We start from the raw sequence: 16,068 nt of genomic DNA, 5'->3' as shown, positions 1-16,068 counted from the left end.
CAACAAGTCTTGCATAATTAAAGGTGGTGGGTCACTCCCGCACAAATGCAGCCGCCCATGTGCTGTCACCTTTATTTATGTCTGTCAGTAGTTGAATCGTCTTAGTCAAGTTGTCAGATGATGCCACAAAGTCTTCACCTACTTTGCTTTATGTCATCGTCCATCTTTATGTCTCTTTCGAGTTTGCTTTATGTCACTCTCGTTGTTTGCGTATCATCTAAGCCTCGGGGTCTCAGACCTCTATATAAAGGGACTGCCTTCCCTTTTGTAAGGCAGAGCGAGTTAGACTGAGATCAGAGGAAGTTGAACGCAGGAAGAAATAAAATTTCCTTTGTGTTTCTCTCTATGGCTTTCTAATCTCCTTCTTCCCCTAAAGGCTAACTGCCTGAAGGACTTCTATTCTCTTACTTTTATGGACTTGTAATGTCTATATGATGTTACGAGGGATATCTTTACAGTGGATACCCGTAACCTGCCGAGTCACTGAGGAGTGGCATAAGGCTAACTTCTGGTTTAACGAAACTGTAATGGGTTCCTTGCAACGATCGTATCATGGCGCCGAGTATACTCTGTGCTTGCCTCTATGAGGATCCTGCACATCAGAAAGGTAGTACGGTCCCCGAAGACCTCCTCTGGTAAAGCATTTGGTTGAAAGACCCGAATTTTTCGTTGAGTGGCCGTGTGGAAGGCCTGTGTTGGAGATGTGGTCTTAGATTGATTGCTTTCCTTTGGAAGGTCTAATTAAAATATAAAATAATAATTTTTAAAATAGTAAAATTCATTATATATTTATAGTGTTTAAAAAAATTAATTTTTTAATAGTTGAATATTTTTTTTACCAAATGCGTTATACCTAGATTTTATTTTTAAAAAGGAAAATTTGAGGGGAAAAAAAGGGAGATCAAACTGAGCATAAGAAAAAATATTTTGAAGGAACAGTTCCTTCACGTAGGATTTAGAACTTACCAATTATGGAATACCATGCATCTTAATACTTGGACCCATAGAAGTGAAAGATATGGTTTGATATGAGTCCCAATAATGTGGGTCTCAAAATATTTTATTAATCTATATATTAATATAACATCTTGTGATTGGTAAATTTCAAACTTTACGTATTAGAACTATTCCTTATGAGTGTTTCTTTGCCAGCTAAGTGTCATAGTCCCACATTAGATACGTACTAGTAAATCGTAAGGACAATTCTGATTCTGGTTATGTAAAATATTTTTTATAAGGTAAAACTATGAGATTTGTGGGCCAAATCAGATATGTATTAGAGAAATCATGAGTTTGTCTCTTATAGAATAAAATTGTGAGCTAAAGTAAGCCAAAACAAAAAATAACTCATTGAAACTGGGTTCTTGACCGGCTCTCAGAATGTGGTTGGGAGGAAAAATCTACTTTGGCATGGGCCACAGCCCTTTCCAATGACATCGGCCCACTGTCATTGTGGGTCGCTCAGATCCTCAGAAAATTCAAACGAGAATGGACTTCAATAATAATTGATGGGCTTCAATCTCTCATCCCAAGCCCAACAAAGCGATCTGGGATACAAATGCGCCTTTTACCGGCTACTGGCCACCATCCCCATATTTCCCGGTCATTTAAACCTCGCCGCCCTTTTCGGGCTCTCGTCCATCCCCAAAAAATGCCGGACGCCGTCGTTCTCCGCAGCGCCTTTCTCCGTTGGCCGAAGGCTGCCGCCGGGGTACGTCTCTGCATCTCAGCCTTTATCGAGCGGCGATGTCATTACGCCGCCAGCCCCAGCGCAGACGCCTCCTCCGATGAGCCAAAAAGCCGGAAAGTTAAGAATAAAGGGGAATGGTTCACTCTACCGCCGTTCGCTCCAACTGTCAACGCCTCTGCGTTGGGAAGGAGTCTCGCCGTCCGACATACGGATCCGAGGGGCGACACCAGCACCGCCACCGCCACGACGGCTCTCAAATGGGTCCTTCGATGTTGCCCACAGCTGCCCAGGTCACTTGTCCAGAAGCTGTTTCGTTTGAGACAGGTCTGCTCTTTATCTCTCTGTAGGTGTGTCACGTATGTATAGTGTTGAAAGAAATTTAATTCCCAATCCCGAATAACAGACATTATCTCAACTTCACATTACTCAAATTGGTGGAACAGTTTACCCAGAGTGTTGGTTTGATTCTGGAGTTCATTGGTACTCTTCCTGTATACTACTTCTGAGCATTTTTTTTTCTTACTTTGCTGATATAATAAATAAACATTGTGTTTAGGATGGCAACCCCTTGGTCCCCGGGAAGTTATTTTCTCTTTTGCTTGTCAAGAAAACAATGATCAATAATTTGCTTGATTCGTAAACAATAAAATCCTACTTAATTAAAGAAACTCCGTTGGATGTTTAAGTGGGAATACTAAAATGTTCTTTATTATAATCAAACAAAATTCACTATGTGAGTCTGTTGACTCATTTTAGTAATTTAATAACTTGCTAGTAACTTCTTTGAACCCCTTAAATTGTCAGGTGTTCTCTTAGTGAGAACACAAATTCTAATAACTTGAAAAATTATTTTCAGTAACAAAATAAAAAAAATTAAAATAAAATCACATGCAAAGCCTGTTAGTGACAATAATAAGAATAATAATAATAGACAAAAATGGTTTAATTGTTATTAACTGTGTAACATAATTCATGGTTATGTTTCTGAGTTCGAGTTGAGCCTATGAATGCATTCAATGCAATTTTCTCCACTGTTTGCAGGGTAATGAACTTATTACTATTATTGCTTAAAACAAGAAAATGGCTAGTCCTAATAATTCGTGTCCCAATTGACACCAAGTGGTACCAGAGCCCTTTGCCTCCAGAAAAAAAGTAATAAACAAAAAATTATGCACATGCTTATTGAGGGGGAAAAAGCAAAAACAAGTACAGTCAGCTTGATTGCCCATCAAACATGCATTTGTAAACCATTCAAAAGAAAATGTGCACATACAAGTATGCATTAGTAAACTTTGCAACACCAGACATTGTATTTTTTTATTTTCTGAACTTTTTCTTCATATTATCAAGTGACCATATTCTTATTTCACCATTCCTTGGTCACATCTTGTTGAGAATGTGATGAACAATGAGGTCACTTTTGACCTTTATGCGTGTTTGAAGTGGTGCAATCCATATGTTATTAAGTTGCACTCTTCTTGTCACAATTGTAGCAGCAAATTCCTCCCTAAATCACAGACATCGGATTCTGGTTTCCAATTTGGGAACTGATGAATTGTTGGTGGATTCATAGTTTCATTCCCAGAGGGAATCTCAAAAGATTTTGGGTTGAAAGTTTCAAAAGTTCTTATTATTTGGAAAATTTCTTGGAGCAAAGGTTAAAGACGATCTAAATTTTGACAAAATTTCTAAATGGCTTAAAATATAATCTGTCAAAATACTTGAAGTTCTGCTGATACTAGTGCCAAAGTCAATGGTTAGAATATGTGGTTGTATTAAGTGCAAAATCAGTTTCTCAGCTTTTGCTTTGTCACAGGTTCGAAGAGAATCCTCTAACACACGTTCTGATGCTGCTCAAGCAAATGAATGTCGACTCAGAAGGGTAAATTAACCCTGATTTTGCGCATTTGATTAAATAGCTTATTGTTAGAAGTTTGGGTTGTTTGATTATCTATTGAGCTATAGGAAGAAGCTTGTTGATGACTGTTCCTTTCACAATTATCATTCTAATTTGCATAATGATCTGATACTTGAATTATTGGAAGGTGGCAGCCAAAGACCCAATGAACTCAGGAGATCGAATCTTTCTTCCTATCACTGTTCAAGAGACACCAACTGAGAAATCGGAGTTGCCATGCAAAGAAGAAGAAATAAATTTCATACGTAGCCTTGTGTTGTATAAGGTCCTAATTTGACACTTTTAGACTCTACATGAATCACATTTCTCTGCTTCCAACTCATGATACAATTTGCTTTTGTTGATTTAGGATCCAGCCATTATTGTTCTAAATAAACCTCCTGGAATGCCTGTCCAAGTGAGCTATCACATATTCATACCTAATTTCATTATATACAAAGTTATTGTATTATAGCTCATTGACCTGATGTGAACACCTGGACAGGGTGGAATTGGCATAAAAAGAAGTTTGGATGAACTAGCTGCCTGTTGTTTGAGATATGAGTACTCAGAACCTCCTCGGTTGGTGAGTTTTTTGTTAGTTAAGCAGCCGATTATTCAAGGAGTGCTTTCTTATTTTGAAAACATGCTGTAGGAGTTGTTGTGAGTGCACTTTCTTGCAATCATGCACATGTGCATTAATCTGTCTTCTCCTGGCTATGTCACTGATTTCATGAATTGGTTATGAGGATTGACCTAACGGGGAATTCATATCCATTATAAAGCGTAAGCATAATTTCTCCCAAATCTGCATTAGTTCTGTGAGGATACACATTATACTAATGTCATTGACGATGATTGTTATCATGATAATTTTTTTTTAGCAATGTATTTAATAAGTCCATGGTAGTCTACTTACTATCCTAAAAGCTTCAATTGTTATATTGTGGGTAGAGTGGTGAACAATGTATATCAAGCCTTATTATTAACCCTCACGTATGGCCCAGACCCTCTTTAATGCCACATAAGTGGATATTATTTTTTGTAAATACTGTTACAGAGAACTGAACCTAAAAGCTCTTGGCAGCCATGGCTTTGATACCTCATTACACAATACTTGACCTAAAAGTGTCAGCTATTAGATTTGAGGTGTAATAAGGACTTAATATTCCCCCTCACATGAGTCTTCCCTTACTCAACATGTGGAAATTCCAAATAACATTTTGCCATATTCTAACATTGATTATGCATTGGGGTGCCTCCCTACAAGCGATGCATTGCACTTATACCATTTGTGTGTTGCAAAACATAGGCGAGGGTGGGCTAGGTCGTTTCCTTGAAGCAACGTGCCACGTAGGCACCCGAGTTCAGTATCAAATGTGTGAGAGTTCTCATATCATTTTGGATGTGGGCAAGTAATTAAGATAGTTTAGGAAAGTAGGGTTAGATTAAAGACATGGGATATAGGGCCACTTGCTGATAAAAGCATGGGGATAGTTGCCATAATGATTGGAAGAAAAATTAACATAATCTGCCTTCAAGAAACAAAGTGGGTGCGGGAGAAAATTAGAGAAGTTGATAAATCGGGATTTAAACTTTGATACACTTGAAAAGAAAAACATAAGCATGGGAGAGGAATTGTTGTAGACAAAGACATAGTATTGTAGATTTGAAAAGAGTAGAGATTAGAGTCATAAAAATCAAGATAGTTTTAGGTCAAGAGATAATAAATGTTAATAGTGTTTATGCTCCTCAAATAGGCATAAAACATTAAATAACAATTTTGGGAAGATATGAATAGTATTATACAAGAGGGCAAGCCTTGGATCTATGATATGCTTGCTCCTTTGCAACCAGTTGGTCACAAGTTCGAGTCAAAGACTCTAAGGAATTCCTCCCCCTAATCTTGCAAGGTAGGGAGCATTGTGGCCTAAGAATGCCCTTTATGGATACTATTATACCAGGGATATCATAGACTAAGAAAAGATTCATAGGAGCTTATTTGAATGCACACATTTGAAAGGACAATAAAGGTTATGAGAGGATACATGGAGGGCATGGATATGGAAATAAAAAATGAGTCTTGAGATCTGATCTTAGATTTCACCATGTCATATGATCTTATTACAATGATACATGCTTAAGAAGAGAGAAGAATACTTAATAACCTTCAAGATTGGAAAAAAAAAAAATCAAATAAATTTTTTCTTAATTAGAATGGTAGATCGTTTATCACGTAAGGATTGTAAAGTTATCTCTGTTGAAAGTTTAACCACACGACATAGAGTCCTGTCGTTTGATATATATATATTAGAAAATGGAAGAGAAAGGGTAACGTAAATCAATGCAAGAGAACTAGGTGGCGGAACCTACAAAAAGGAAATTTAATAAAATTTAAAAATAAAATGATCAAAGAGGGTAATTGGACAATAGGGGATAGTGTAGACGCAAACACTCTTTGGAGTAGGATAGCTAGTTCTATTAAAAAATCACAAAAAAGATTTTAGACGAATTTAGAAGAAGACTTTCGGCTAGTAAAGAAAGTTGGTGGTGAGATCAAGATGTCCAAAAATTCATAAAGACGAAAAGAATTTAGTATAGAAAATGGCAAAAAAGTACTTATATGAAAAAGTACTTAACTAAAAGTAGTCAGTAGTGTGGGATTACTTATTATAAGTTTTTTTTTGGATAAGTACTTTTTCAAAAAAAAAACTATTTTAGAAAATTATTTCCCTAAAAAAAATTGTTTGGTAAAGTACTTTTTGAAATAAGTACATATTCAAGTGTAAACCAAACTCTACTTGTTCACATGCATACTTAAAATTTAAGTGTTTTTCATAATAAATACTTATTTTTTAAGACTTTCCAAACTAGGGCAGGAACATGAAAAATTTCCATGAAAAGTATAAAAATGCAAGAAAAAAATGCTAAAAAGGTCGTTAGTGAAGCTAAACATAGAGTATATAATAATTTATATGCTAGATTAGATACTAAAGAAGGGGAAAGAGACATTTAAACCTTCTAAGGCTAGAGAAAGAAAGAGCAGTGACTTAGGTAATGTGAAATCTATTAAAAAAAAAAAAAAAATGAGCATGATGGTGTCTTGGTTAAAGAAGAAGACATAAAAGAAAGATGGCAAAGTTACTTTAATATGCTATTTAATGAAAACCAATTATCTCAAACTTAGAATTGACAAATGAGGAAAAAGTTAAAAAAATTTAGATTTATTCGCAAAATTAGAGTTAATGAAGTTAAGTCGACATTAAAAGAGATGAAAAATAGAAAAACTATAGAATTTGATGGCATACGAATTGAAAGCTAAAAATTTTAGATTTATTAGCAAAATTAAAATTTATGAAGTTAAGTTGACATTAAAAAAATGAAAAATACAAAAACTATAGGACTAGATGACATTCCAATTTAAGTTTGGGTATGCCTAGTGATAATGCAATCATATAGTTACTAATTTATTTAACACACTTATAAAAGCTAAGAAAATTGCTGAGTGGAGGAGAAGTACTTTAATGCCTATGTACAAAAGTAAAGGATATATTCAAAATTGTATGACTATCATGGAATTAAACTTGTCATATAATGAAATTATAGGAAAGGGTAATTAAACAAAGACTATGGTTAGAAATGAGGGTTTTAGAAAATAAATTTGGTTTTATGATTGGGAGGTTGACATAGAAGCTATGTATCCTTTAAGAAGATTGATGGAAAAGATTAAGAAAAAAATCGGGGACTTGCATGAAAGCTAATAGGGTAGCTAGGAAAGAAAGTACATAGTAGGTATACTTAAGTCATTAAGAATATGTACGATAGCATAATGACTAGCATTAGAACTACAGGTGGAGAGTCTAGAGAATTTCCAATCACAATAAATGTTTGCTTCGAGCCATATCTTTTTGCACTAGTGATGGAAGAACTTACTAGGAGTATCCAAAATGAGGTTTTATGGTGTTGTTTGCAAATGATATCGTCTTGATTGATAAAAATAGGGATGGGGTAAAATCTAAGTTAGAGAGATGCTTTAGAATCTAGAGGTTTTAGGATTAGTAGAAATAAGACAGAATGTATGACATATAATTTTCAGCATGGTAGGAGGAATATTGGAAAAAGATTTAACTTAATGATCAAGTAATTATTAGTACTAGATTTTCAATGCCTTATATCTGTTATGCAAGCTGAATGAGAAATCGAAGAAAATGTTATGCATAAAGTCAAAGCAAGGTGGGTAAAATGGAGAAGTACTTTGGGCATGTTTTGTGACCATAAAATACCATCAAAATTAAAAAAAGGAAGTTTTATAAGAAGGCCATAATACCATCTATGTTATATGGATCAAAATGTTGGGCAACTAAGAAAAAATATATCCAAAAAGAAAAAGTTTCCGAAATGGGAATCATAAGGTGGATGAGTAGTATAACTTCAAAAGATAAGTAAGGAATAAACATTTTTGTGGTACACTAGGCATAGCACATATAGAAGATAAGGAAAGGGAGAAACGTCTCTGATGGTTTGGGCATGTGCAGGGTAAGGTAAATAGTGCACCAGTGAAGAGGAGTTAGTTATTGTTAGTAACAGATGGAGTAGGAGTAGGCCTAAAATAACATGGAATGACATAGTAAATAAGTATTTACTCGCCCTTAAATTGTTAGAGGAAATTGCCCATGATCATGTAAATATGTGGGAAATTATTCATGTAGCCAACCGCCCCTAGTGGGACCTAAGGCTTGATTTGTTGTTGTTGTATTTTTACCGTAAACTAGTTAGGTTATCATCTTTCTCCCATTTTACACAAGAATTTTTTATGCCTTTAGATTTGCCATGAATATATAGCTTATTGTCATTTGTGAATAAGCTTTTTGTTTATTAGGTGCACAGACTTGACAGAGATAGTAGTGGCATCTTGGTAATGGGGAGGACACGAACTAGTGCTGCAGTTCTGCATTCTGTCTTCCATGAGAAGACTTTTGAAGCATCAAAGGATGTGTGTAAAATTCTGCTATTTTTTTCTTGTTTATTATTTTTTATCTGAAATCATACATGTTCATATGAAGTGCAATAGTGTTGTTTATGGTGTTCTACATACTTCAACCCAACATTTGTATTTTTCATGTTTAGGACTTTGGCAGTAACACAAGAATCTTGCAAAAAAGGTATTTGGCACTTGTTATTGGATCTCCAAAACTTCCAAGAGGGTTGATTTCAGCACCTCTGGGAAAGGTTAGAATACTTATAACTTTCAAAGAGCTTTGATTAGAAACTTCTTTCTTGTATTGAGCCTGAACTTCTACATGGAAAGAGTCTGCCCATATTCATCAGTCATACTGTGTTCTTACCAGTTGCCATCATGCTGACTTGTTTGAGAGAGAGAGAGAGAGAGAGAGAGTATTTTGCCATTCACAAGTTGTGATTTGTACCTTAACTGAAATGTATCCAAGATGTTTTCATCTGAGACCTGAGGCAGGTGTTTTTGCCAGAAGCTGGCAATGTCCATGCAGCAAAGCAATTGGCATTTTGGAAGTTTTTCCTGACTGTTGTTTTTGCTATTCAAATCCTTAAGCACTTTGTTGGCATGTGGCACATTTTAAGGTGGTATATATATGCAGTGGTGTGTGGGCAAGTTTACATGTTAGGAAGATTTTAAACCATCTAATTCGTATGATTGGCTTATTAATCCCTTTAATTAATTTGAACCATCTAAGAAAAATTATTTAATGGCCTCATCAACCAAATTTTTCTTTATGGAGGATTTTTCATATTTTGCTCCAATGCGCCGCCATATTAGATTATAGATGAATATGGATCCACATGCCCATTTAATATGTGGAGCATTATTTTTGCAACTTGTAAGTGAAAGAGTCACTTGATTATTTTATTTTATCTTCAATTTATAATCTGATAAGAATTTATTTGAGAATTAAGTACTCATTTATTTTTTTTTTTTCTTTTAAGATATTACGAGTGGCAGACAATTCTGGAATCTTTAGTTTAAGAATTAGGATATACATCATTTGCCTACATTTTCCTCTCTTTAGTTTTTACTTGTGATGTGTATACATGTGTATATTTTGTGGGGGTTGCTATGGAAGTATGCCCCTCTATTACTTGGAGATTGCATGTGATGCACCCTCACCTAAGGAGAACCAATTGCGTAGGCATCACCTAGACACATGCTGTTGCATTGTATATTGGCATGCATAACCTCTTTGTCAACTTATCTTATGATGGTCATGGCTTAGGGAATAATTGATTCCACATCTGCATTTAAGCGAAATGACTAGTGTTGCCAATTGCAACCATTACAACGACATGTTTACCTTGTTATTCTAATTACAAAAAATTACTTAAATTTTGAGCTTTGATTATTTTCAGGTAGTTGTGGACAGTGGAAAATCTGAAAGGATCACAATCATTGGCAATGACCGGCCTGTGTCATCTCAGCATGCTATTACAGAGTATCAAGTGATTGAATCCTCTCATGGTTAGCTTTTTCTTTTTCTTATATTTTTTAATCAGCAGTCTACGGAAACATCTAGTTCTGACTTAATGACTTAACAAAGTTGACTACCATTGTTTCCACTTATGCTTGCTTGTTAATGCATGACCAAAATTGCAATGTAATGATATTTTTTGGTCTAGGAAAATAAAAAATCTGGGATTATACTCAGAACACTATTTCCAAGCCCTACGGGGTGTAACACAATGTTTATATTTTTCTATTTAGATAAAACTGAATGAAGTGTGAACAATGTAATATAATTGAAAGTAATCTTGTAACTTATGGTACATACTTCATTGATCTATTCCTTTTTTGCAGCAACCTATGTATGTTCACAGTAAATTTGGTCTTAAGGTTCAACCAGGTCTGAGGGATTGACTAAGCTACTCAGTTTTGATGGAAATTAAATCTGTGCACTGTGTTACACAGCTTTTTTAGGATGCAAAAGTTGCTCCATGACAGATAAATTTAAGCATCTTTTATGTTATTTAACTTATTTGAAATGGCTATGCCTTTGGAACCAAAGAGAAAGAAAAAGGTCTTTGGGATGGGTTTCCTTTCATGGACAAACAATATTTCCTTTTTTTCTTCGACCTTTGCATTGAAAGAAGGGATTAAAAACAATGATATGATTCAACCTCAAACCCATTTGAATGTAACAGACAATAGCAGGGCTCGAAAATTGATGTGTATTCAAATTGTAGATGGTAAGGTGTGGTTATATTGTTTTCCTTAACCCTGGGAGCATAGGTGCTATGGCAAGGGTGTCACCGACTCGTTGTGTGACCTGGAGATCACGGGTTCGAGGTGTGGAAATACCCTCTTGCAAAAATGTAAGGTAAGGTTGCATACTATAAACCCATTGTGGTCTACCCCTTCCCTAGACCCTGCATATGCAGGAGCTTTGTGCACTGGGCTGTTCTTTTTTTTATTTTTTAAAATTTTTATTGTTTTCCTTTACCATGCATTTGGGAATGTGGATTTGAGCCTTGGACTTGGATGTGTGAATTTAAAGAAAATGTAATATAAAATTTTATTGGGTCTTGTCCAAATCCATACAAATCCAAATTCAAGGCCCGAAATGCAATCTCACAAACACTATCTTAGTAAATTACATAAATATTTTCCTTTAGAATTTGGGAAGCTAAACTATAGACCCATTGTGATGCGCTCTTTCCCTGGACTTTGTGCACCAAGCTTCTTCTTTTCTTCTTTTTCTTTTAAATTATCTATATATAGATGGACTGTAAGCCTATGCCCTTTTGGGTAGTGTTGAACTTTGAATAGAATTGTTTTGGAGTTAGGGTTTCATGCCCATGTGTGTGTGCCCGTGTTATGCGTTCTTTCCAATGCACTCACTGAAAATGTGAACCACCTGTATATCTGTTTGCAGTGTGGGACGAATAATGCTGTGCAGTTTTGTTCCACATCTGGATTTCGTTTTTCTCTCCTTTATATTTTATTTTTTCTAAACCTTAATAAGAAAATGAATCGCTGCAAAATAGTGCCTCTTCGCCCACACACCAATGCACACAAAAAAAACAGATGACTTTCTACTAAGATTCATTTGTGGGCAACAAGCCACTAAAAATTTTAAAAATATAATTTTTGCTTTTTCCTCTTTTTTGGTTGTTGATGAGTCTTTTTTTCTTCTGTTACGTGTTATGCGAGGTTTTAAATTTTTATTTTGACTAAGATTTCAAGGCTTCAAAAGTATGGAAATTTCATTGACAATGTCAATTTCAGTTTTGATTCTGAAAAATGATAGAAATTAGTTGGATATTTTTCTGAATAGACATGATCATGCAAGACTTCGAACTAAAATATTGTTTTAAAAAAAACCGGTACATCAATGACAAGAATGTAGTATTCGAAGTGTAATAACTGTAAGGCAATTATCAAATTCATAAATAACTAAAATATTAGTCGTTTTGCAAACATAGCTAATTTAGACATAATTTTAGGAGTTCTGATTCACATCTTCCTCATAATAATTTCTATATTCAATGAGAAAAAAAAAAAACACTGATCTATTAGGAAAGAAATTTCATTTTGACTTTTGAATCTCAAAGATCCATTTTAAGGAAATTTTGTTCCAGTCAACAAAACAAAGCAAAATTTTCTAAATGGCTTTAAATATTCATATGGAAATTACTCTGCAGTTCATCTCTGTCAAAGTATGTGCTTCTTATGCTAGGGTATTTTTTGCAGGTTGCACATGGTTAGAGCTTTCTCCTCGGACTGGTAGAAAGCACCAGGTAAGAATCATAACTGAATGCCATCCTAATTTCTGGATGCATCTTTATCTCTTTGGCTCCTTACTTTATTCTGTTCTTGTCTATATGGCTGTAATACAGCTTCGTGTACACTGTGCTGAGGTATTGGGAACCCCAATTGTTGGAGACTACAAATATGGGTGGCAAGCTCATGAGAAGCTGAAACATTTTCATAGTAATAATCTTGAAGATAACTCGAATGAGATGTCTCCCAAGGGAAAGACATTTGCCTTTGGCCTTCACGTAGAGAATGGAAGTATCTCTGAAAAGCATCCTCACCTACACCTTCATTGTAAGCAAATGGTTTTACCAAATGTCTCTCTGGCCTTGCAGAATCTGCAAGCATCTTCAGATTGCCGTCTTTCAGAATTAGAAAGCCTCAAGTTGCTTGCTCCTTTGCCTCCGCATATGCAGAGAAGTTGGAAAATTTTGAATTCATGAGCGACACCCCGAACTTTGCATGTTCTTGTTCAGAGGTATTTCTTCATTCTCCAATTTTTTTCCATGAGAAATGGGAAAACAAGAGTTACTTCTGCAGTCTTTGCCCTGCATGTATGTCCAGACTCCACACCAAGCAAGGGCTCTAAAGGGATTGCTTGGGGAGCTAGAAAGTTCATTGCATGTGGGAAAATCTTCCACAATATACTATTTTTATTGGAGGGAAAAAGTATGAAGGAAAATTTCTCATGGTTATGGTCCAGGAATGGGATCTCAGTTGACTTGTTCCAAGATATGTCCTGATCTCATCAGCGGAATGAAAGCAAGTCTCAGTTTTTAAGCTGATCTATGTTGTGTTGTTTAAGCCTAGTCTTTAGGCAATTTCTTTTGTTCCTTTAAAATTGACTTCCTCAATGAATCAATCAGTTATTATTATTTATGGACTTTGGGTTATACGTCGAGAATGTTCTACCTCAATTTTCAATTCTCTCCTTGGTTGGCCAGTGGCTGCGCATGTGGACAGCTTGGAGACTACATGCATGCCAGAATCTGCCCCAGAAGCACAGAGCTTCAAAAAAAAAAAATATTTAGGTATTTGGCTGGGAAAAGCACACAGGCTCCTCTCTCTCTCTCTCTCTCTCTCTCTCTCTCTTGCAAATCGGAACCACACAAGGCTTTTTGATTGGAAAATCCCTGCAATTATTGTTTTGTTTGATTCTGACAACTTCTCATAATTCAGAAATTATTTTATGTTTCATAAACAATTGAGTTGTCACCTCTTAAAATAAAATTAAAAATTATGAATGGTTAAATAATGAAATGAGGGAAGAAATGAAAGGAATAAAAATTTGAATGTCAGGCATTATCAAATCAAGTGATAAATTTGGTTCTATTCTTTTGATTTTCTTATATTATTGTTATTAATGAAATTTGGTAAGGTAATACAAATCACTTGTGAGGCTGAAGAAAAGAAAGAAGCTTGGGGGACATGCTAATGCCAAAGTGAGAGAATATGGAAGGATGTTAAATATTGCAACAAGTTGAGTGTAGATAAAAATGAGATGAGATACCTCTTTTAAGAATGACCTTTTTATAGGCCTTAGGGCTCTCCCTCATTCGTATCTCATTAATGCTAAATCAATGTGATACGAGGGTTACTACCATTAACACGTCAGGTCTTTATTAGAGGGAATTTAATGTGACATTATTATGATGCCTCCAATTAATTGGTTTCTTTGATAGCCTTTGATCCTTGGTACTGATGATTTCCATTTCGATCCTTGTAAGTCAATGTGTGTATTTTATGCTATATCAATTGCCCCTCACTCGTAAGCCTTGGAAATATTTTCATGGCTTGGGAGTAACATAACTGCTATAGGCTTTAAGGAAATTGAGGTTGTTATTGTGCAAATGGTTCAATTTGAGCCATTTGCTCTATTAATAGCTTAAGCGAGCCAAGATTCTTCTCGAAGGCTAATTCAAGTCAATTGCCTCTTAATGGATCAATCTGAGTCAATTCCTTTCCCAACGACTTAAATTCGAGCTATTTTGTAGCACTAATGACTCATTTCAAGTTGAATCCCTTGCTTTCATGGCTCCATTTGAGCCAATGGTCTTCCTAGCGGCTTAATTCCGGTTGATGCTCTTGCGTCAAAACATAATCCGAGCTGATGCTCTTCTTGGAAGCTCAATTTGAGTTGGTGTTGACTTTTTGAATCCAATCCTTGTTTTGATGCTGACAAAGTATAAGTATCTTATCTGTGTACTGAGCTTATAAACATGGTTAATTCTTTATATGCACGGATGGTAAGGATACAAGGAAACCATAAGGACCACAAAGATCATACTTCATGATGGCTTATCAGGAGGCAAAAAGAATAAAGACATTTTTTTGTGTTGTATTGTAATGGATTTAATTTTTGGGTCTATAATTATTAATGATCTGTAATAATGTTCTGCATGCATGATTTGGATTTAATGCTCAAAAGGCCATAGACTGAATGTAGGGAACCAAATTCGGTCGACCGATGCCAAATTTTTGGGCTTAATTTAAAAGCCTAGGCCGTAGACTAACTTTTGGTCCCCCAGCACCTCATAACAAATCTCCTATAACTCCAAAGTTATAAGTATATGAATAGGGATGAAACTCAGGCAAAAATTGGACCTATCCTTATTTTTGAATAGGCTTTGGGCAACCAAACTCAGGACGTTGAAAACGTCTCGGTCGACCAAATAGGTAAGGGTCAATAGTTGACCAAAGCCTCGAGCGACCGTACTCAAATGAACATACTGTTCACGGTTGACCGAACATAAAGGGTGTCACTTTTTACCTTCCCCGGGCGCCCGAACTCTAAGTTCAAATAATATACACCAAGCGAACAAAGTATGAAGTTTGACAGACCGAACTAACCTTTGGGCACCAAACCTCGAGCGTTTGGAAAATCACCTTGGCCTAGCCACCTGAACTTTCACTCAAGCACCTAAAGTCAGAAAGTAAACTTTTCTGATTGTGTTTATTCACGCGACCGACCCTAAGGGTCGGGCGACCAAATCTCTCGGGTTGTCATATTTTTAACCATAGTAATTGGCTTTAATCAGGGGTTAATTGTTAATTAAACTTTTTATAAATTCCCTCTGTGTCCCCAATGGTCTAAAATTAAGGGAATTTTATATATACCCCTCATTTGTCCAGATTAGCACACGATTAGCAATATAATAAGACAAAAAATTCTCTCTGATTTTTCCTTAGCCCACATTGCATATCTTTCATATCTTCAAGCCTATACTTCAAACTCTCATATATTTTTTCTTGAAAAATCTTTTCAAAAACCAGGGTAATTTTTGCTTACTCTTATCTTGCAAAAAAATTACAAGCTAGAGGGAGTTTGATTTTCACTTTGTTGTGTGCTTTGATAGATTTATTCTTCAAGCTTACTACTCTCATTTTCGTGTATTGATTAATATTTTTCTTGGAGAGTATAGCTACGGTTCTTTCTCAATATATTTGATTGATAAATATCTTTTTGAGAAGAACCCTTGTCAGCTTCTAAGTCTCGGCATCTTCATTGCCAGATTTGAAACAAGTCATTCATGCAAGTTTCATCATTATATAGTCGTTAAGAACAATATACTCATATAAAGTTAACCAACAATACAATTTAGAGTTAATGTAGTCATATAAATTCATGTATAAATTGGCAAAATCTCGAGGTATGTGTAATGTGTATGATTCATTACACCCAAGATACTAGTGGACACC

General features: G+C 35.4%; 1 protein-coding gene across 1 annotated transcript; it reads left to right on the top strand.

The window, feature by feature from the left end:
• Window positions 1–1,555: 1,555 nt before the first annotated feature.
• Window positions 1,556–13,248, top strand: LOC131154799 (RNA pseudouridine synthase 4, mitochondrial). The gene is made up of 10 exons (XM_058107555.1): window positions 1,556–2,014; window positions 3,507–3,572; window positions 3,736–3,873; window positions 3,958–4,005; window positions 4,093–4,173; window positions 8,467–8,580; window positions 8,715–8,816; window positions 9,969–10,077; window positions 12,307–12,353; window positions 12,453–13,248. The coding sequence occupies exons 1-10, from the start codon at window positions 1,559–1,561 to the stop codon at window positions 12,810–12,812; spliced, it is 1,521 nt and encodes a 506-aa protein (XP_057963538.1). The 5' UTR covers window positions 1,556–1,558; the 3' UTR covers window positions 12,813–13,248.
• The last annotated feature ends 2,820 nt before the right edge of the window (window positions 13,249–16,068 follow it).

The sequence above is a fragment of the Malania oleifera genome, chromosome 5 (assembly GCF_029873635.1).
Source record: "Malania oleifera isolate guangnan ecotype guangnan chromosome 5, ASM2987363v1, whole genome shotgun sequence".
NCBI lineage: Eukaryota > Viridiplantae > Streptophyta > Magnoliopsida > Santalales > Ximeniaceae > Malania > Malania oleifera.
The sequence above is the reverse complement of the archived record's forward strand: the minus strand, read 5'-3'. Positions and strand labels throughout refer to the sequence as shown.